The sequence below is a fragment of the Neofelis nebulosa genome, chromosome 16, assembly GCF_028018385.1.
Source record: "Neofelis nebulosa isolate mNeoNeb1 chromosome 16, mNeoNeb1.pri, whole genome shotgun sequence".
Classification (NCBI taxonomy): Eukaryota; Metazoa; Chordata; class Mammalia; order Carnivora; family Felidae; genus Neofelis; species Neofelis nebulosa.
Window position 1 is genome coordinate 65,305,966 of NC_080797.1, and position 23,594 is coordinate 65,329,559.

A 23,594-nucleotide genomic window follows, 5' to 3' on the forward strand; every position below is an offset into this window, starting at 1 on the left:
CATAGGAGCAACTTCAGCATGCCTGTGTCTGCAGGGAGTGACCCAGGTTGTTGAGGGGGTACTTATTTGTGGCTGGCCCCTTGGTGTTGTGTACACAGAGGAGAGAACAGTGAGGAACTGTATTATTATGGCCTTCACATGCGAAGGGGTGTGGATTGGTCAAGTCAGTAGCTAGTAAATAAAAGAGAGACAGAAGGACAAGTCAGGCTGTCTGCCAGATGACTTAAGTGCCATACCTGCAAAGGGGGCCGGTGGGGGGAAGTCATTCCCCGCCATGGAAGACATTCAAACAAGCTCACAATACAGCAGGTTGAGTTGTGATTTCACAGTCTACTCAAGTACTTAGTGGAGATAGACGATGGTTAATTCTCTTTTAACCCTAGGATTCCAAATTACAGAGCAATCATGTGCTGGTCCTTGGGCATTTGAGTTAAAATAGGAGTGATCCTTAGGACATGCTTTTTTGTGTGTCCACATCTGTTCATTACTCATACAGTTCTGTTAAGTCTCTACACTATGACTGAGGTCATTTGTTTCTCAGAGTGTGTAAGTGAGGCTTCAAGTCGAAGGGACCGCTTGCCTCTCAGGAAAGCAAAGAGTTTCAGTGAAAATGGGAACTGATTGGTTTATCCCAGAGACCACTCCAAGACCCCTGAAGTGACCTCAGGATGAAAAAGAGCACCATGGCAATGGCCTGAGTGTCTCTGTTCTGAGCACTGGCTACCATCTCTGTTTCTGTCATGGAGACAAAGGTTTTCCACCTCCCGAGACCTCATCAGAAACTACTGCCTCCCAAAGTCAGAGGACACCCAGAGGCCATGATGGCTCTGCTTTCGAGCCCTCAAGGCAAGTGTCCCCCGCATTTTAGTGTGTATCAGAATCACCTGTGATACTTTAAAACAAAAAGCTGCTTTTCTGGCCCCCTTCCTGGAAAGACTCGTTATGTTTTGAGAACCAAGCCATTTTTAACAATCACCTGGTGATTCTGATCGTGCACTTTGGGGAATCCTGTTCTGAGTCTGTAAGAGTCCGTGGTTTCTGAAAGCTTGTGTGGTCAGTTGGCCTTAGAACATAAGGCTCTCTGCAGTGTGGCTGGGTGGAGAGGGGAGAGAATGGGTGGTGGGAGGCCATACCGGCAAGGGCTCCAGACTCAGCATTAGAAAACTGTCTTCTCGGGGCACCTGGGTGGCTCAATCGGTTAAGCGTCCGACTTCGGCTCAGGTCATGATCTCAAGGTCCGTGGGTTTGAGCCCTGCATCGGGCTCTGTGCTGACAGTTCAGAGCCTGGAGCCTGTTTCAGATTCTGTGTCTCCCTCTTTCTCTGACCCTCCCCTGTTCATGCTCTCTCTGTCTCAAAAATAAATAAATGTTTAAAAACAAACAAACGAAAAAAACCTGTCTTCTCTTACCTCCTGGGTTGCTCCCTAGCTGCTTGAGCTGTGAACCTCCTCATCTCACCCCTTAAGCCCTTTTTGCAGGCTTGAGGATTACATGTGACAGCATGTGATAGCACTTTGAAAACTGTGGAGTGCTAAGAGGTTGGAGGGATTGTTGTATTACCTTTAAATACTAAGGGGTTAGATTATATGAAGACTTTTAAAGTCTGTGGGTATGTTCATGAGAGATAAGTGGATAAGAGAAGAAAGGTGTGTGTGTGTGTGTGTGTGTGTGTGAGAGAGAGAGAGAGAGAGAGAGAGACAGGGAAACAGAGAGAGAGAGAGGGAATGTTTGAGATGTCCAGACCTTACCCACTGCTCTGTGCTGGTCTCAGAGTTATGTAGTACGCTGCCTCCAGTTTCCTTCTACAGGATGAAAATTCTGTCAGGACGCAAAGGACAGTAAGGCATTATTTCTGAATAGGGTGGGAATTGGTGCCTGGATTTTCAGTGCCTGCACAAAAGGAGAAGAAAGTGAGGTTGTGGACCCTCTGATGAACTTGGAGAATCTGAGAACTGAACCCTGGATACAAGGTTTGTGAAAAAAGAGGCTGAACTGGAGCCATATCAGGGCTATTTATCAGTCTTGGAAAGACACAGGGGAGGCAGTCCCAAGACAGTTTGTTGAGATGAACCTGGATAATCGCTCCAATGTTTATATGCAAGGATCTTGGGAAACAAATCTGGTTTACAAGGAATAAACCAACACAGCTGTGCTGACAGCTCAGAGCCTGGAGCCTGCTTTGGATTCTGTGTCTCCCCCTCTCTCTGCCCCTCCTCCACTCACGCTCTGTCTCTGTCAAAAATGAATAAATGTTAAAAAAATTTTTTAAAAAGGATCTTTGCCAATATACTTCTATATTTTCCTCTAAGGGGTATATGGTTTTACATTTCACATTTAGATCTCCTATCAATCTAGACTTGTTTTTTTTGTCAGGTGAGGGAGAGATCAAGGTACATTCTCCAAAGTATGGGTATCCAACGGGTTCAGTGCCATTTATTGAAAATGGGTTTTCCAGTACAATGATGAATAAATGTGGTGATAAGTGACCTTTGTTTCCTCACTGAACTTTGAGGAAAGCTTTAAAAATCTTGTGTATGTTTGCTTTGCATTAGGGGTCAACAGACTGTAGCTCATGAGTCAAATCTACCTGCCACTTGTTTTTGTAAATAAACTTTACTGAAACATCGTCAGGCCTATTCATTTACATATTGCCTATGATTGCTTTCATGCTAGAATGGAATGATTGTGCATGTGTTTATTTAAAAATTTTTATGTATCTTTTATTAATTTTAACTTTAGTTCTACCATTTTTTTGCTTCCTATATTCTGAAGCTATCCTTTTAGGCATATACAGATTTAGAATAGTGATACCGTCTTGCTAGGTTAACCTATTTTTAATTATAAAATATCACTCTTTATCTCTAGTAATACTTCTTGCCTTAAAAATATCTCCACAGTATATATTTTCTTTTGATTATTGTGTGCAGGGTGTAAATAGCATATGGCTGCATTTTGATTTTTTATTCTGTTTGAAAAATTTAATTGCCATTTGAAGTATTTAACCACTTAGGTTTTATGTAATTACTGATATATTTGAATTTATATCCACCATCTTACTTCAGAAAATTTTTTGACCCATCTGTTTTATTTTTTATTTTTTAAAAATTTATTTATTTAAGTTAGTTAACATACTGTGTGCTATTGGTTTCAGGAATAGAACCAAGTGATTCGTCACTTGCACATAATACCCAGTGCTCATCTCAACAAATGCCCTTCTTAATGCCCATCATCCATTTAGCCCAACCTCCACCTACCTCCCCTTTATCAACCCTCAGCCTGTTGTCGGTATTTAAGAGTCTCTTATGGTTTGCCTCTCTCTTTTTTTTATCTTATTTTTCCTTCCCTCCCACTATGTTCATCTGTTGTGTTTCTTAAATTCATATATGGGTGAAATCATATGACATTTGTGTTTCTCTGCCTGACTTATTTCACTTAGCACAGTACACTCTAATTCTATCCACATTGTTGCAAATGGCAAGATTTCATTCTTTTTGATTGCTGAGTAGTATACCATTGTGCATGTGTGTGTGTGTGTATGTGTGTGTATTTTGGTTATTGTTGATAACACTGCTATAAATGTTGGGGTACATGTGCCCCTTCGAATCAGCTTTTTGTATCCTTTGGATAAATACCTAGTAGTGCAATTGCTGGGTCGTAGGGTAGTTTTATTTTTCATTTTTTGAGGAAGCTCCATACTGTTTTCCAGAGTGGCTGCACCAGTTTGCATTCACGCCAACGGGGCAAGAGGGTTCCCCTTTCTCCACATCCTTGCCAACATTTGTTGTTTCCTGAGTTGTTCATTTTAGACATTCTGACAGGTATGAGGTGGTATCTCATTGTAGTTTTGATTTGTATGTCTCTGATGATGAGTGATGTTGAGCATCTTTTCATGTGTCTGTTAGCCATCTGGATGTTTTCTTTGGAGAAGTGTCTATTCATGTCTTTTGCCCATTTCTTCACTGGACTATTTGGTTTTTGGCTGTTGAGTTTGATAAGTTCTTATAGATTTTGAACACTGACACTTTATCAGATATGCTATTTGCAAATATCTTCTCCCATTCTGTCCATTGCTTTTTAGTTTTGTGGATTGTTTCCTTTGCCATGCAGAAGCTTTTTATCTTGATGAGGTCCCAATAGTTCATTTTTGCTTTTATTTCCCTTGCCGCTGGAGGCATGTCTCATAAGAGGTTGTTGTGGCCAAGGTCAAAGAGGTTGCTGCCTGGTTTTTTTTTCTCCTGTAGGATTTTGATGGTTTCCTGTCTCACATTTAGGTCTTTCATCCATTTCGAATTTATTTTGTAAATGGTGTAAGAAAGTGGTCCAGTTTCATTCTTCTGCATGTCGCTGTCCAGTTTTTCCAGCACCATTTGCTGAAGAGACCGCTTTTTTTCCACTGGATATTCTTTCCTGCTTTGTCGAAGATTAGTTGGCCAAACGTTTGTGTTGACCATCTGTTTTATATTCTTTTTTTTCCCTTTCTTGTCTTCTTTTGAAATTCACAAGTCTAATATTTTAAATCTATTTATCCTTATATAAACCTCTTACTTATATATTGTTTTATTTTTCTTTTTACTCTAGAGATTACAACATGCATCCTTGACTTATTACAACTGACTTATTACAACGTAGCATTTCTAAGTTTTTGTCTGTGATTATTTCCATCTTGTCTGCAAGCACCTCATTTAGTACTTAAAATTTTTCTTTGTGGAGGCTGTAGTGACAGATTCCTGCAATTTTGTTTGTCAGAAAATGCCACTCATTTTTGAAGAATTTTTTTGCTGTATACAGTCTCTATTATTGCAACAATTCCAAGACGGTGTGGCCCTTGTTCGTCATGATTTCTATTAGGAAGTTAGGTGCCATTCTAATTGTTACTCCTATGAAGGAAATGTGCCCTTGTTCTCAACCCCAATTGCTTTAAGGTTTTCCTTTATATTTGGCTTTTAGAAGTTCTTATATGTGTACATTTAGTTGTGTTTGAATTTATACAGTGGGTTAGCCGAGCAACCTAAACTTGTAGTTTTATGCCTTGTACTGGTTTGGAAAATACTTATTCATCATGAATGATGAGATCATGGCCTGAGCCAAAATCAATAGTCAGACACTTAACCAACTGAGCCACCCAGCTGCTCCTTAATTGTTGTATTTTAAATTCCTTGTCTGCCACCAATAAAATCAGCTTGTCTTTCCTGCTGTTTTTCCCTTTATCTTCCTCCTTCTGTTTAATTTTGTTTTTCTCTCTCTTATTGGCCACAGGATTTTGCCTCTTCCATATTTCTGGTCTTTTTAATTGTATGCTGGACGTTATTGCCATTAAGATTGCTGTGGTTTGGATGATGTTATCTTCTAACAGGGGTAGTTCTCCCTTTCTTGCTATGCAGGTATGGTGAGTGGTTTGATCACTCAGTACAACCAGAGATTGATTTTGACTTAGGGCTGGGTTGGAAACTTAGAAAGACTAAGTTTACTGCTGCTAGGGTGTGTAGTCTCAGGTTTTTGATTGAGAACATGATGAGTTTCTGAGTTCTAAAAGATAATGGAAGATTATCTTTAGAGACTTTTTCTTTTGCCTAGCTTTTTAGCTTCTTGCCCCACAAAACGTCAAGCTTTGGCAAACAATCTTGAGAGAAAGGCCAGACATGTGTTCGGAGAAGGCCTCTTCCTGTGATGAGACTTTGGTTTCGAGTCCTGAAAGACTGTAGGACACTTTATGCTGCCTTTTTTTTTTTTTTTTAATTTTTTTTTTCAACGTTTTTTATTTATTTTTGGACAGAGAGAGACAGAGCATGAACGGGGGAGGGGCAGAGAGAGAGGGAGACACAGAATCGGAAACAGGCTCCAGGCTCCGAGCCATCAGCCCAGAGCCCAACGCGGGGCTCGAACTCACGGACCGCGAGATCGTGACCTGGCTGAAGTCGGACGCTTAACCGACTGCGCCACCCAGGCGCCCCTATGCTGCCTTTTTGAAAACTTGGCCTCACTCCCAGTTTCACTACACCAGACTCATCAAATGTCCCCTGAGGAAAACCACCCATGTGTTTATGTATCCTCAAATTTCCAACTTATTACTCCAGTACTGTACAACTGCTACCAGCTTCGATGCTTCCTATTTCCCTAGCAGATATCCTCTGCCTCAGTCTGTGCCCAGACTCAGCAAATAGCCTCTAACATAAAATTAGCCAGTTGACTCATCTCATCTCAGAACAGTCTATCTCTCTCTGAAGCTTTAATTTATGTAGTTCTTGCTGCGTCTGCAACTCTATGATAGCTTTTATGATTTAAAGGTTTATTTGTTTTTGGGGTGCCTGGATGGCTGAGTTGGTTAAGCAACCAACTTTGACTCAGGTGATGATCTCACAGATCGTGAGTTCTAGCCCTGCGTTAGGCCCTGTGCTGACAACTCAGAGCCTGGAGCGTGCGTCAGATACTGCGTCTCCCTCTCTCTCTTCCCTCTCCTGCTCATGCCCTGTCTCCCTCCTTCTCAAAAATAAAATAAAATATGGGGCGCCTGGGTGGCGCAGTCGGTTAAGTGTCCGACTTCAGCCAGGTCACGATCTCGCGGTCCGTGAGTTCGAGCCCCGCGTCGGGCTCTGGGCTGATGGCTCGGAGCCTGGAGCCTGTTTCCGATTCTGTGTCTCCCTCTCTCTCTGCCCCTCCCCCGTTCATGCTCTGTCTCTCTCTGTCCCAAAAATAAATAAAAAACGCTGAAAAAAAAAATTAAAAAAAAAAAAAATAAAATAAAAATATTAAAAAATTTACTTGTTTTTGAAGTTTATTTATTTATTTTTGAGAGAGAGAAAGAGCGCCCATGCATGCACATGGGAAGGGGCAGAGAGAGAATCCCAAGCAGGCTCCACACTGTCAGTGTGGATCCTGAACCGGGGCTCGAACTCACAAACCCATTGAGATCATGATCTGAGCTGAAACCAAGAGTCAGATGCTTAACCGACTGAGCCACACATGCCCCTTATGTGTGTGTGTGTGTGTTTTAAATGACTGTTGCACCAGGAACATTGCTGCAACCCATTACTTGGACAGTAGTGGGTTGCAACCCACTACATGGGGCAGGTTTGTTTATTTTATTTCCAAAGACACTGGTGTCAAGAAATGTTGGTTTGGTTGAAACATTTAGTTGATATTTATAGGTGACACATTTCTCTAATATATCCACTTTGAAACCATTTATAACCATTATCTCTCACCTTGGGATATGGAAATAGCCTTCTAATGATTTCCATGCCTTCCTTATTTTTAATGCTAAAGTGCTCTCCTTCAATCCGAGTTACTGTCCTAAAAATGAAATTTGAACCTCTCATTTTAAAGCCATTTAGAGATGTTTTGCTGAGGATGAAGGGGGCCTTGCTTGCCACATTCTATAAGATTTGCCTGACCAGGGCTCTGCCTGACTCTTACCCCAGCCCTTGCATTCTCTCCCCCAATAATATGTGACAGTCACACTGAACTTCCTTGAGTTTCCTGGGTACGCCATGTTTTCTTTAACTCTTCGATCTTACATAACACATGTTATTTAGTTTGCTGACAGCACCATTTTCTTTCCATCTATCCTTGTCATCCAGTTGCCTCACAGAGATCCAAGATCCAAGACAGTTGTCAAATGTGGCTAGGTATGGCTGGGAAACTAAGGAGGGAGTGACTGTCTGTGTTTACAGACGATGGTTAGATTTCATCATTAAGTGACAAGTGATGTGTGAAAATAGCTCACGGTCACTTTTCCTAAATGTAGCAGGCAGAAATTGTGGGACTCAATTATTGAATAAGTTGATCAATAAAGAACATTTCTTTTCCTGTTTTAAAGATAATATTTCTGAAGCAATAATCCAAAACAAACAAACAAAAAAGGTTATCACTCTTAAGCACTTCTGGAGACAAATACTTCAAGAGTGAAAATAATGAAGTCAAAGAAGGAAGAGGTCTTCTGGGCTCTGGTAGCTAAGGCAGAGGTCCTGGTGGGACTAGGGCATGAACTCTTTTCTTTGTTGCCTGTTCCCCTACCCAAAGATGGCTAGTAATTAAGAAGTCCCTGCTTCATACTTCCTAGGGGATTTGTCCCAGGGAGGTTTGAAATTTACTTTGTTTGTTATTACTGTCCTCCCCCACCATGTAGGTTCCACTGGGACCCATTGTCCCGCAGGCCCAGGGAGTCAGAATGAGAGAAGTGAGAAAGGACAGCGTAGATTCAGGCGATGACTACAATCTGAATCTCTATGAGTTTATAATGAATAAAAGAGCGAGGGGTCTTGGGCCAAAGCCCTGAAGTCTCCTTGAGACATACGTGATAAGTTAGGCTGGAGGGTATATGTCTTAGGCTTCTTCCAACCTTAGCATTCATATTACTGAGGGTTTTTTTTTTTTTTTTTTTTTTTTTTTTCAACGTTTTTAATTTATTTTTGGGACAGAGAGAGACAGAGCATGAACGGGGGAGGGGCAGAGAGAGAGGGAGACGCAGAATCGGAAACAGGCTCCAGGCTCCGAGCCATCAGCCCAGAGCCTGACGCGGGGCTCGAACTCACGGACCGCGAGATCGTGACCTGGCTGAAGTCGGACGCTTAACCGACTGCGCCACCCAGGCGCCCCATTACTGAGGTTTTATGATGTGACTCTATGGGATTGTTCTTCAGGCAGTCTAAAAATTAAGAAAACCTGCTCAACATTCTAGAAATAGCTTGATTAGTATCACCAGATTCCATCTCATTATTAAAAATAGTATCTATAAGTATTTCACAACCGAGTCCTCTATGTTTCGCGAAGGGTTTTCTCAAAAGAGATTTCATTTTATAGTAGCTTTGTGAGGTAGTCAGGGAGAAGGCGGTATTGGCATTTTAAAGGTGAAGCACGTAGAATGTGAGGGGTAGGTAAAGTTCATATGGCTCTTCAATGGCAGCATTTGTAACTAATATCTGACTGAGTTGTTCTCCTAATCAGGTATTTTATAGAATAGATGGACCCTACTTGTTTCTCAGAGAAAGGAATTCCTGAAGAGTCGGAGATGGATCCTCCCCCCACTAATATGTAGTAACAGATCTTTCCTGTGTCCAAGTGTGAAAACACATGCATATGCCTGTTTTAGCCCCATGACCTTGGTGAACAGCCTGCAGTGAGTGCACTCTTCTCTCTCTTCAGGGTTAGGAGATGTTTTTCTCATCCTGAAAAGCTCTTGGTTTTTCTTGTCAATCCTGACTCACACTGTGAGAAGGGTGTCTGGAGGAGACCAGAAACTAGAGCCAAGAGATTGGAAATTATCCTCATTCTTTTTGCTCTTCCATGATCTCTCAACTTCCGCTTCCATCTCATTTCTTCCTGCATCAATACTGATATTTTGTGGGGCAAATATCTGATTTTTCTGTGTGGGGTAAATCTTAAGGAAAAAAATGACACCACTGTTGTTTGGGTAGATGAGTGTAAGCCATATAGCAGGATATCTTTTTTTTTTTTTTTTTTTTTTTTTTAATATATGAAATTTACTGTCAAATTGGTTTCCATACAACACCCAGTGCTCATCCCAAAAGGTGCCCTCCTCAATACCCATCACCCACCCTGCCCTCCCTCCCACCCCCCATCAACCCTCAGTTTGTTCTCAGTTTTTAACAGTCTCTTATGCTTTGGCTCTCTCCCACTCTAACCTCTTTTTTTTTTTTTTTCCCTTCCCCTCCCCCATGGGTTTCTGTTACGTTTCTCAGGATCCACATAAGAGTGAAACCATATGGTATCTGTCTTTCTCTGTATGGCTTATTTCACTTAGCATCACACTCTCCAGTTCCATCCACGTTGCTACAAAAGGCCATATTTCATTCTTTCTCATTGCCACATAGTATTCCATTGTGTATATAAACCACAATTTCTTTATCCATTCATCAGTTGATGGACATTTAGGCTCTTTCCATAATTTGGCGATTGTTGAGAGTGCTGCTATAAACATTGGGGTACAAGTGCCCCTATGCATCAGTACTCCTGTATCCCTTGGATAAATTCCTAGCAGTGCTATTGCTGGGTCATAGGGTAGGTCTATTTTTAATTTTCTGAGGAACCTCCACACTGCTTTCCAGAGCGGCTGCACCAATTTGCATTCCCACCAACAGTGCAAGAGGGTTCCCGTCTCTCCACATCCTCTCCAGCATCTATAGTCTCCTGATTTCTTCATTTTGGCCACTCTGACTGGCGTGAGGTGGTATCTGAGTGTGGTTTTGATTTGTATTTCCCTGATGAGGAGCGACGTTGAACATCTTTTCATGTGCCTGTTGGCCATCCGGATGTCTTCTTTAGAGAAGTGTCTATTCATGTTTTCTGCCCATTTCTTCACTGGGTTATTTGTTTTTCGGGTGTGGAGTTTGATGAGCTCTTTATAGATTTTGGATACTAGCCCTTTGTCCGATGTGTCATTTGCAAATATCTTTTCCCATTCCGTTGGTTGCCTTTTAGTTTTGTTGGTTGTTTCCTTTGCTGTGCAGAAGCTTTTTATCTTCATAAGGTCCCAGTAATTCACTTTTGCTTTTAATTCCCTTGCCTTTGGGGATATGCCGAGTAAGAGATTGCTACGGCTGAGGTCAGAGAGGTCTTTTCCTGCTTTCTCCTCTAAGGTTTTGATGGTTTCCTGTCTCACATTCAGGTCCTTTATCCATTTTGAGTTTATTTTTGTGAATGGTGTGAGAAAGTGGTCTAGTTTCAACCTTCTGCATGTTGCTGTCCAGTTCTCCCAGCACCATTTGTTAAAGAGACTGTCTTTTTTCCATTGGATGTTCTTTCCTGCTTTGTCAAAAATGAGTTGGCCATACGTTTGTGGGTCTAGTTCTGGGGTTTCTATTCGATTCCATTGGTCTATGTGTCTGTTTTTATGCCAATACCATGCTGTCTTGATGATGACAGCTTTGTAGTAGAGGCTAAAGTCTGGGATTGTGATGCCTCCTGCTTTGGTCTTCTTCTTCAAAATTACTTTGGCTATTCGGGGCCTTTTGTGGTTCCATATGAATTTTAGGATTGCTTGTTCTAGTTTCGAGAAGAATGCTGGTGCAATTTTGATTGGGATTGCATTGAATGTGTAGATAGCTTTGGGTAGTATTGACATTTTGACAATATTTATTCTTCCAATCCATGAGCAGGGAATGTCTTTCCATTTCTTTATATCTTCTTCAATTACCTGCATAAGCTTTCTATAGTTTTCAGCATACAGATCTTTTACATCTTTGGTTAGATTTATTCCTAGGTATTTTATGCTTCTTGGTGCAATTGTGAATGGGATCAGTTTCTTTATTTGTCTTTCTGTTGCTTCATTGTTAGTGTATAAGAATGCAACTGATTTCTGTACATTGATTTTGTATCCGGCAACTTTGCTGAATTCATGTATCAGTTCTAGCAGACTTTTGGTGGAGTCTATCGGATTTTCCATGTATAATATCATGTCATCTGCAAAAAGCGAAAGCTTGACTTCATCTTTGCCAATTTGGATGCCTTTGATTTCCTTTTGTTGTCTGATTGCTGATGCTAGAACTTCCAGCACTATATTAAACAGCAGCGGTGAGAGTGGGCATCCCTGTCGTGTTCCTGATCTCAGGGAAAAAGCTCTCAGTTTTTCCCCATTGAGGATGATGTTAGCTGTGGGCTTTTCATAAATGGCTTTTATGATCTTTAAGTATGTTCCTTCTATCCCGACTTTCTCAAGGGTTTTTATTAAGAAAGGGTGCTGGATTTTGTCAAAGGCCTTTTCTGCATCAATTGACAGGATCATATGGTTCTTTTCTTTTTTTTTGTTAATGTGATGTATCACGTTGATCAATTTGCGAATGTTGAACCAGCCCTGCATCCCAGGAATGAATCCCACTTGATCATGGTGAATAATTCTTTTTATATGCTGTTGAATTCGATTTGCTAGTATCTTATTGAGAATTTTTGCATCCATATTCATCAGGGATATTGGCCTGTAGTTCTCTTTTTTTACTGGGTCTCTGTCTGGTTTAGGAATCAAAGTAATACTGGCTTCATAGAATGAGTCTGGAAGTTTTCCTTCCCTCTCTATTTCTTGGAATAGCTTGAGAAGGATAGGTATTATCTCTGCTTTAAACGTCTGGTAGAACTCCCCTGGGAAGCCATCTGGTCCTGGACTCTTATTTGTTGGGAGATTTTTGATAACCGATTCAATTTCTTCGCTGGTTATGGGTCTGTTCAAGCTTTCTATTTCCTCCTGATTGAGTTTTGGAAGAGTGTGGGTGTTTAGGAATTTGTCCATTTCTTCCAGGTTGTCCAATTTGTTGGCATATAATTTTTCATAGTATTCCCTGATAATTGTTTGTATCTCTGAGGGATTGGTTGTAATAATTCCATTTTCATTCATGATTTTATCTATTTGGGTCATCTCCCTTTTCTTTTTGAGAAGCCTGGCTAGAGGTTTGTCAATTTTGTTTATTTTTTCAAAAAACCAACTCTTGGTTTCGTTGATCTGCTCTACAGTTTTTTTAGATTCTATATTGTTTATTTCTGCTCTGATCTTTATGATTTCTCTTCTTCTGCTGGGTTTAGGCTGCCTTTGCTGTTCTGCCTCTATTTCCTTTAGGTGTGCTGTTAGATTTTGTATTTGGGATTTTTCTTGTTTCTTGAGATAGGCCTGGATTGCAATGTATTTTCCTCTCAGGACTGCCTTCGCTGCGTCCCAAAGCGTTTGGATTGTTGTATTTTCATTTTCGTTTGTTTCCATATATTTTTAAATTTCTTCTCTAATTGCCTGGTTGACCCACTCATTCGTGAGTAGGGTGTTCTTTAACCTCCATGCTTTTGGAGGTTTTCCAGACTTTTTCCTGTGGTTGATTTCAAGCTTCATAGCATTGTGGTCTGAAAGTATGCATGGTATAATTTCAATTCTTGTAAACTTATGAAGGGCTGTTTTGTGACCCAGTATATGATCTATCTTGGAGAATGTTCCATGTGCACTCGAGAAGAAAGTATATTCTGTTGCTTTGGGATGCAGAGTTCTAAATATATCTGTCAAGTCCATCTGATCCAATGTATCATTCAGGGCCCTTGTTTCTTTATTGACTGTGTGTCTAGATGATCTATCCATTTCTGTAAGTGGTGTGTTAAAGTCCCCTGCAATGACCACATTCTTATCAATAAGGTTGCTTATGTTTTTGAGTAACTGTTTTATATATCTGGGGGCTCCGGTATTTGGCGCATAGACATTTATAATTGTTAGCTCTTCCTGATGGATAGACCCTGTAATTATTATATAATGCCCTTCTTCATCTCTTGTTACAGCCTTTAATTTAAAGTCTAGTTTGTCTGATATAAGTATGGCTACTCCAGCTTTCTTTTGGCTTCCAGTAGCATGATAAATAGTTCTCCATCCCCTCACTCTCAATCTAAAGGTGTCCTCAGACCTAAAATGAGTCTCTTGTAGACAGCAAATAGATGGGTCTTGTTTTTTTATCCATTCTGATACCCTATGTCTTTTGGTTGGCGCATTTAATCCATTTACATTCAGTGTTATTATAGAAAGATACGGGTTTAGAGTCATTGTGATGTCTGTATGTTTTATGCTTGTAGTGATGTCTCTGGTACTTTGTCTCACAGGATCCCCCTTAGGATCTCTTGTAGGGCTGGTTTCGTGGTGACAAATTCCTTCAGTTTTTGTTTGTTTGGGAAGACCTTTATCTCTCCTTCTATTCTAAATGACAGACTTGCTGGATAAAGGATTCTCGGCTGCATATTTTTTCTGTTTAGCACACTGAAGATATCGTGCCAAGCCTTTCTGGCCTGCCAAGTTTCAAAGGAGAGATCAGTCACGAGTCTTATAGGTCTCCCTTTATATGTGAGGGCATGTTTATCCCTTGCTGCTTTCAGAATTTTCTCTTTATCCTTGTATTTTGCCAGTTTCACTATGATATGTCGTGCAGAAGATCGATTCAAGTTACGTCTGAAGGGAGTTCTCTGTGCCTCTTGGATTTCAATGCCTTTTTCCTTCCCCAGTTCAGGGAAGTTCTCAGCTATAATTTCTTCAAGTACCCCTTCAGCACCTTTCCCTCTCTCTTCCTCCTCTGGAATACCAATTATGCGTATATTATTTCTTTTTAGTGTATCACTTAGTTCTCTAATTTTCCCCTCATACTCCTGGATTTTTTTATCTCTCTTTCTTTCAGCTTCCTCTTTCTCCATAACTTTATCTTCTAGTTCACCTATTCTCTCCTCTGCCTCTTCAATCCGAGCCGTCGTGGTTTCCATTTTGTTTTGCATTTCATTTAAAGCGTTTTTCAGCTCCTCGTGACTGTTCCTTAGTCCCTTGATCTCTGTGGCAAGAGATTCTCTGCTGTCCTGTATACTGTTTTCAAGCCCAGCGATTAATTTTATGACTATTATTCTAAATTCACTTTCTGTTATATTATTTAAATCCTTTTTGATCAGTTCATTAGCTGTTGTTATTTCCTGGAGATTCTTCTGAGGGGAATTCTTCCGTTTGGTCATTTTGGACAGTCCCTGGAGTGGTGAGGACCCGCAGGGCACTTCCCCCGTGCTGTGGTGTATAACTGGAGTTGGTGGGCGGGGCCGCAGTCCAACCTGATGTCTGCCCCCAGCCCACCGCTGGGGCCACAGTCAGACTGGTGTGTGCCTTCTCTTCCCCTCTCCTAGGGGCGGGATTCACTGTGGGGTGGTGTGGCCCGTCTGGTCTACTTGCACACTGCCAGGCTTGTGGTGCTGGGGAGCTGGCGTATTAGCTGGGGTGGGTAGGCAAGGTGCACGGGGGCGGGAGGGGCAGGCTTAGCTCGCTTCTCCTTAGGTGATCCACTTCAGGAGGGGCCCTGTGGCAGCGGGAGGGAGTCAGATCCGCTGCCGGAGGTTTGGCTCCGCAGAAGCACAGAGTTGGGTGTTTGCGCGGAGCGAGCAAGTTCCCTGGCAGGAACTGGTTCTCTTTGGGATTTTGGCTGGGGGATGGGCGGGGGAGATGGCGCTGGCGAGCGCCTTTGTTCCCCGCCAAGCTGAGCTCTGCCGTCCGGGGGCTCAGCAGCTCTCCCTCCCTTTGTCCTCCAGCCTTCCCGCTTTCTGAGCAGAGCTGTTAACTTCTGACCTCCCAGACGCTAAGTCGCGCTTGCTGTCGGAACACAGTCCGCCCGGCCCCTCCGCTTTTGCCAGCCCGACTCGGGGGCTCTGCTTGGCCGGCGAGCCGCCCCTCCACCCCGGCTCCCTCCCGCCAGTCCGTGGAGCGCGCACCGCCTCGCCGCCCTTCCTACCCTCTTCCGTGGGCCTCTCGTCTGCGCTTGGCTCCGGAGACTCCGTTCTGCTAATCCTCTGGCGGTTTTCTGGGTTCTTTAGGCAGGTGTAGGTGGAATCTAAGTGATCAGCAGGACGCGCGGTGAGCCCAGCGTCCTCCTACGCCGCCATCTTCCGGAACTCCTAGCAGGATATCTTGAGATGAGGTAATATTGTGACCCGGGGGAGGAATTCTGGACAGTCTGTAGTGCCGTATCTGAAAATCAATACAATAGATTTAGATAAGGGAGCTATGATTTGGAAGGCCTCGGTGTCAGTGAATGTTTCAACCTCCACTATTTTCGGTGAATGCTGAAACAAATAAGAAATCCCTTGGGTTGTTATAAATTTCTTTCCCTTCCTTCCTTCCTCCCTTCCTTCTTTCGTCAGTGTCTGTCTCTGTCTCTGTCTGTCTCTCTCTTTCGTCACATTGTTCTAGATGCTAGTGTTTGGCTGTGAACAAGATAGAACCTCCCCCTATCCTTAAAGTCTAGCAAAGAGAAAATAATCGCTATTTAATGGACTGGAGGGTGAATTACTAGGTGACAGGATGGAATGAGGTGGAGACAGCATGTGTCAGGGAATGGAAAATGTGATGTCATATGGTGGGTGACAGCAGGATGCCTTTGAGAAAATGAGAAATACTTGGCACAGCTGGAGTGGAGAGAGGGCTAGACATGAGCTAATTGATCTGATGAAATAGGGTCTTGTGGGTCATGTAAACCGGTTTGGACTTTATGTTAAGGGAAAGAGGAAACTCTTCAATTAGAATAGTGACACAAGCAGGTTTGACTTATAAAAAGAATGATTCTGGATAATGTCAATGGGATGGAAGGGAGTGAAGGTAAACGTGGAGAGACCAGACTTGTTGTGATGGTTCAGTTGAGGAAAATGACCTGAATGGCGGCTGTGGGATATGTAGCCCACATAAGAGAAGTGTATGTACGTGGGATATGTATACGAGAAGTGAGAAGAAAGGGAGACTGGTAACATACAGTAAATGCATAAGGAGCAGGAAGAGAGGAAGGAGTCAAGGATGGCTCTCAGGTTTGACTCGAGTACCTTGTAGGCGGTACTGTCAGTCACCGAACTAGAGCTACTGGGAGTGGAGCCCCTCTGGGTCAAGGAAGACAATAAACTAAATTTCACAAAGATTGGTTTCAGAGTAACAATGAGCCATGCAGGAAGATGGCCATCAGAGAGCTGAACACCCACGTCTATAGCCCAGACGAGCTATATGGGCTGGATAAATACATTTGGGATTCACTGTCATATTTAGGGGAAGTGTAGGAGGATTCTGAGGACCACCAATATTCAAACGATGACTGAACAGGAGACGTTCTCTAAGGACTCTGTGAAGGCATTCCAAGGGAGATAGGAGAAACATGAAACTGAGGTGTCACCACAGCCAAGAGATGGGAGAGTTTTAAGAAGGAAGAAGTGACGATTAGTTTTAAATGTGATATGTTATCCGATTTAGAGACTTGGAGGCCATTGGAGGCTTGTATTTTCAGTAGAGTCAGCTGCCACCTGTGCCTATATTCTCACTCATCCACCATTTGACAATAGGCCACTTGCAATGGAAATATATTTCTTTTTTTTTTTTTTTTTTATTTTTTTTTTTCAACGTTTTTTATTTATTTTTGGTACAGAGAGAGACAGAGCACGAACGGGGGAGGGGCAGAGAGAGAGGGAGACACAGAATCGGAAACAGGCTCCAGGCTCCGAGCCATCAGCCCAGAGCCCGACGCGGGGCTCGAACTCACAGACCGCGAGATCGTGACCTGGCTGAAGTCGGACGCTTAACCGACTGCGCCACCCAGGCGCCCCTATTTATTTCTTATACTTGGATTTTAGGGTCTGTTATTTTCTTCATAAATATAATGGAGTCACAGAATGACAGAGAGGAACCAAACTGTCATCTCAGAGTTCCTCCTTCTGGGCCTGCCCATCGAACCAGAGCAGTGGAATCTGTTCTGTGCTCTGTTCCTGGCCGTGTATGTTACCACCGTCCTGGGGAACCTTCTCATCGTCGTCCTCATTCGCCTGGACTCCCACCTCCACGTGCCCATGTATTTGTTTCTTAGCAATTAATCCTTCTCTGACCTCTGCTTCTCCTCTGTCACAATGCCCAAACTGCTGCAGAACATGCAGAGCCAGGTCCCGCCCCTCCCCTATGCCAGCTGCCTGGCCCAGATGTATTGTTACTTGTTTTTTGGAGTTCTTGAGAGCTTCCTCATTGTTGTCATGGCCTATGGTTGCTATGTGGCCATCTGTTTTCCTCTGCACTGCACCACCATCATGAGCCCCAACCTCTGTCTCTCCTTGGTGGTGCTGTCCTGGGTGCTGACTACTGCCCATGCCATGTTGCACACCTTGCTCATGGCCAAGCTGTCCTTCTGTGCCGACAACATAATCCCCCACTTTTTCTGTGATATGTCTGCTCTGCTGAAGCTGGCCTGCTCTGACACTCGAGTCAATGAGTTGGTGATATTTATCATGGGAGGGCTTGTTCTCGTCATCCCATTCCTACTCATCGTCATGTCTTATGCACGGATTGTGTCCTCCATCCTCAGGGTCCCTTCTGCCAGGGGTGTCCTCAAGGCCTTCTCCACCTGTGGCTCCCACCTCTCCGTGCTGTCTCTCTTCTATGGGACAGTTATTGGTCTCTACTTGTGTCCATCAGCTAATAATTCTGCTGTTGAGGAGACTGTCTTGGCCGTGATGTACACTGTGCTCACCCCCATGCTGAATCCCTTCATCCAAAGTCTGAGGAACAGAGACATGAAGGGAGCCCTGGGAAGAGTCTTTTGGAAAAAGAAAGTATCTTTCTCTCTAAAATGGTAACAATTTGGATTTTTACATTATTTAATTCAGTGGGTATAGTAATGTTGATAATGGAATATGACTCTAAATCAGTGTTTTTTCTCCCTTAATTTTAAAGCTATCAAATTTTCTGTTCAGATAAAACTCTATGCTAAAGGCAAATATGAAAATATGGTAACTACTTAGCTGCTTTCAGGTAGAGCTGGGGGCAGGAAACCAGTTTGATGTGAATCCATATTTCCCTTTTGCCAGGTGGAATTGAAGTTTGAAAATAAGACTTATATACCTTTGTGCAAAACATCTATTATTCATTTCAATTCCGAAATTGTCTTCTTCCAACATCACTGTCATCATTGCTTTTCTTCCTGCTCAAGAATCCTCAGTGATGCACTCAAGTGAAGAAAGAATAAAATCCAACCTTTCTTTCTCACAGAACACAAAGAATCCTGGAGTTCTCAACTTCTCTATACACCTCACTCTCCACTATGAATAAAAGCACTTCTTATTTCCTTCTCTCCATCCATATGCTCACCTCATTCTATCCTTTGATTTTAATTTTATTTTTTGAGCCAGATCAGAAAAATTGTTCTTTACAAAAGAGAATAAGTAGCAAACGCTTGTTGGGTGCTTCTGAGTGTGTCAGACGCTTTTCCAATCTATTAGTCTACCACCTCTATGATGCTGGTCCTATGGTCATCCTCATTCTATAGGTAAAATGATAGAAAGGTTAATTTACTGTCCAACATCACAAAAGAAGTTAAGATTGGAACCCAGGCAGTTTGGCGTGTAGCCCAAGATCCTCATGACTACACTATACTGCATCTTGAAACTGCCAAACTGTACTCCCTCCATTGTAGTGGTGCATTCTGTCCAGTTCTAGTCATTTGTCAGTAGATCATGCTTTCACATACTTCTTTCATGCCTTCATTTTTCTCATTGAATTATGATAATACATAATCATAAAGTATAGAACAAGAATTGTAAGCCCATATTCCAGTGGCCAAGCAGGTAATGTACATGAGTGTTAAGTAAGCCAGACGCTTAACGCAAGGACGCCTGGGGGGCTCAGTTGGTTAAGCATCTGACTCTTGATTTTGGCTCAGGTCATGATCTCATGGTTTGTGAGTTTGGGCCCTGCATCAGGCTCCATGCTGATAATGCAGAGCCTGCTTGGGATTCTCTCTCTCTCCCTCTCTCTCTCTCTTACCCTCTCACATGTGCACATACACACTCTCTCTAAATAAATAAATAAATAAAAGAAAAATCAACTGCAGAAATATGATCAAAGATTTTTTATTTTATTAATATATGGAATATGCCTCTATCATAACTCAAAAATATATGCCACTGGAGATGATACTTAAACTTTGATATTGAATAAATTATAAGTGAAAATAGAAATACTTAATTATTAAATACATTATTGTATTTTGTAACTCCTTTGATTTGGAAGCAAAACCTGGCATCTTTTCTTCTGAGCAAGATGTCAGTGTGAAGTCCTTTGTTTTATCTTGAATTGTTTAGTGGAGAATTTAGGATTGGGTCCATTAACTGGGAGTGATATTTAGATTTTTTTTTTCCTGTTTAATAATACAAGATCTGTTCACAACCACATGCACTTTGAATATGGATCAAATCTTTGTACAAACATTTATATAGTTAGTGTCACTTTTCTGGAGGCATAAGTAGAATTCTAATATTCCAATGTTGTCATAATATTTTTCAGTATTATGTTGCACAGTGTTCCATTAACTTGAATTTTTGCTCTTCATTTAGTGTATTAGTTGGGAAAGGTAAACTAATATGTTCATATAACATATAATGTTATTTTATTGTCATAAAATTGGGAATAAATGAACATTTTACAAGAACTCATCATTCAGCTCCTTAATTTTGTATATATAGAGCGGTCATTATTTTCATTCATGTAAATGTATTTTAACTATGGTGAGTAGTTTGCATTATTCTTTGCCAAATTATGTTTTCAAAGTACAGTTTTTTCAAAAGGAATCAGAATTGAATAATATATTTGTGCAATTATTTGTGACTGTATTTGCAGAGAAGTATTCACAATGTATTCAGACATGATTTGCATGTCAAGATAACCCCATGTATTGAATCAAATCTTCACAAGTGATAGGGGAGGTTTTTAAAAAATTATTGTGTAACATGAGTAACTCATTTTCTTTAAACATTTCCAAAACCTTTTTTGGTCCCATATCTGACCTCCACATAGTGCCAAAGGCTACCATATTGTTTATTCAATTTTTAAAGGTTTTTTTTTTTTAATGTTTATTGATTTTTGAGACAGAGAGAGACAGAGCATGAACGGGGGAGGGTCAGAGAGAGGGAGACACAGAATCTGAAACAGGCTCCAGGCTCTGAGCTGTCAGCACAGAGCCTGACGCGGGGCTCGAACTCACGGACCGTGAGATCATGACCTGAGCCGAAGTCGGCCGCTTAACCGACTGAGCCACCCAGGTGCCGCTGTTTATTCAATTTTTAAAGTGGAGCACTGGCCAGCTAGTTCAATTCATGGGAACGTATTCAGTTTATGATATAATTACTATTCTATTAAGCCTTTTAGTTTCGAAATTGTAGCATTGAAAAATATTATAATAAATGACTCAAGTTAGGTGTCATGGAAAATATTGTCACTTCAGATTTATTTTTTTTTAATTTTATTTATTTATTTTAAGTAATCTCTACACCCAACGTGAGGCTCAAACTCACAACCCTGAGACCAAGAGTCACATACTCCACCAACTGAGCCAGCCAGGCACCCTGGGTTTAATTTTTAAAAACAAGTTTGATAATATCACCAATACTATCAGAGAGCAGTTTGTAGTAGACTTACTAATTTTGACCAGCTAACATTAAAATTTTGAAGTTTTGTTTCTCTAATAAATATATAACTAATTTCTTGATATTGTGTCAAATAGGGAATCTTTTCCAAAGTTTCTTTGGAAGGATCAAACTTTTTATCAACATCACAAATAAATATAGTGAATTCAGTGGTATTATTAATGTTTATATTCTCATGTGGCAAAGCACGAATGCTGCTTTCTGTTTGAAGCACATAATTTTTGCTAAATCCCAAAGACCGTCATTTACTACTCAAAATCTCTAAAAAGTGTGAAGCCCAATTGTTTCATTGAATACAACAGCATTGCACAATATCATTGTTCATTTTATAATCATATTGAAAAATGAATGAAAAACTTCAGGCTTCTTTTTGCTTCTTAAACTTTTCATATCATAACTTTTTTTCTACACTGATCGTTGTAAGATTCATTTAATGTAAAATAGGTTTGACACAGGTGCTCTTTGCTTGCTAATTAAACGTGTTGGGATACAGTATATTCCAGAATGAAACACTCGTGTTTTTTCCCCCCAAAATACAATTATTTTTCCATTTTTGGTATCTGCAGTGAATCCAGAAAATATTACCTTCTTCTGAGAAAAGCAATGCCAAGAAGGCAATGATACATGCTGACGAACTGGAGAGTTTATGCCGTGTCTGAAAGGACAAAGTGCTACCAAGCACAGGAGGTTGCTTTTGGGTGGGAATGTAGGCCCAGGACCACAATACCTCCCAGCTGTTTGACCCCATGTCTGATCTCTGTTAGTATAGATGCCCAACATTTTGTGTATCCAATTTATTAAGCAAAGCATTGTCCAATTCTTAGGAGGACATTCTGTTAAGCATAATTATTAAACTATTAACTATAGATTTGGATTTTTATGACAATCTTTCAACTTCTAGTGTTATGTCTTATAGGTAGCATATAGTTGGGAATATTTATTTTATCCATTCAGACATTGTATATCTTTTAGTTGGTGAGTTTATCCATTTACATGGATTCCACAGCATGGTGGCAATATGATACCGTGGCCACATAAGTTGAAGGTTCTTATTTGCAAAATTCTGGTATTAGTGTTAGTGTTACCTTATTTATTTTGAAGGTTTTTTGGTCAGGGAATCTTGCATTACACATACATGCCTTTCCTTCACCACGGATACATAAATTCATTCTGAGCTGGAGCTATGTCCTAATCACTCCTGTGTCTCCTATAAGATAATGCCTTGCATGTGGTAGAAAATTCCCAGTCTCCACTTCAGTCTCCAAAATTACCTCATGTCACCTTCTGGAAGGCTTTACCTAGAAGCAGTCTTCCCAGAGCCCCATGCATGTCCTTGTTCCTCAGGCTGTAGATGAAAGGGTTCATCATGGGGGTCACCACAGCATACATCACTGTGGCTACTGAGTCCTTCATGGAGTAGGATTGGAGAGGCTGCAGATATACCATACAAAGCGTCCCATAGAAAAGAGAGACCACAGCCAAATGTGAAGCACAGGTGGAGAAGGCTTTGTATTTACTAGAGGCTGAAGGTATTTGGAGGATGGTTCTGACGATACGAATGTAGGATATCATCATGAACCCAAAGGGGGTGAGGAAGATAAAGATGCCTGTGGTAATCAGCACTATGTGAATGATCTGGGTGTTGGAACAGGCCAACCTCAGCAGAACATACATCTCACAGAAGATGTAGTGGATCTTCCGGGAACCACAGAAGGTCACCTTGGTCATGAAGAGGGTGAGGGTGAGGCCATAGAGGAGAGAAAGTGACCAACACAAGGTGAGGAGCAAAATACAGAGCCCAGGGCTCATGGCTGTGACATAGTGGAGGGGGCGGCAGATGGCCACATAGCGGTCATAGGCCATTGTGGCCAGGATGAGATTGTCCAGTGTCACCAAGGAGACCAGGAAGTAGAGCTGCGTCAGACACCCCGCATAGGAGATGGCTTTGTTCTGGGACTGAAGGTTCACCAACATCTTGGGGATTGTGTTGGTGACAAAGAAAAGGTCGGTGAAGGAGAGGTTGGCCAGGAAGAAGTACATGGGAGTGTGCAAGCGGGGGTCAAAGCTGATGGCCAGGATGATGAGCACATTTCCCACCACTGTGACCAGGTACATGGATAGGAACATCCAGAACAGGACTTGCTGCTGCTCAGGACTCTCTGAAATCCCCAGGAGTAGGAAGTCAGAGATTCTAGTCTGGTTGCCTCCATCCATTTCCCCAACTGTCTACAATATCAATACCACCAAATGTCTGCTAAGTGTCCTCTATTGAATAAGTACATTCAGGTGAGCAAAACAAATGATTTTCTTAGCATTAAAAATATCTTAGTTTTATAAAAATATCATTAAAATAGACTCAATTTTATAATTTTTTTAAACAAGAAAGAAATAACAGACACAGAAACAGAACATGGAAAATGTTTATGAACCTTAATCATTCCAGCAACTGCTAATTTGGCATACTCAATGTTCTAGGAATTATGTGTGTCATATATGAAATCTTATTGTCTTAAATACTCTTGCGGTGCTTAAAGATGATATGTAGTGCATATTGCATAGGTGTTTCAATGATATTTTATATACATTATAAAAATGGGTATTACACAAGAGAACAAAAAAGAGTAAGTAAAAGTATTGGAAAAGAGAAAGAAAAATAA

General features: G+C 41.4%; 2 protein-coding genes across 2 annotated transcripts; one reads left to right on the forward strand and one right to left on the reverse strand.

Annotated features, from left to right (window-relative positions):
* Positions 1-17,142: 17,142 nt before the first annotated feature.
* LOC131496988 (olfactory receptor-like protein DTMT) lies at positions 17,143-18,093 on the forward strand. The gene is given in 1 exon segment (XM_058702852.1): positions 17,143-18,093. A coding segment is annotated over 1 exon segment (951 nt).
* Positions 18,094-22,209: 4,116 nt separating this feature from the next.
* On the reverse strand, positions 22,210-23,190 carry LOC131497574 (olfactory receptor 1D2-like). Its single transcript, XM_058703961.1, has one exon. The coding sequence runs from the start codon at positions 23,149-23,151 to the stop codon at positions 22,210-22,212; it is 942 nt and encodes a 313-aa protein (XP_058559944.1). The 5' UTR covers positions 23,152-23,190.
* Between the last annotated feature and the right edge of the window lie 404 nt (positions 23,191-23,594).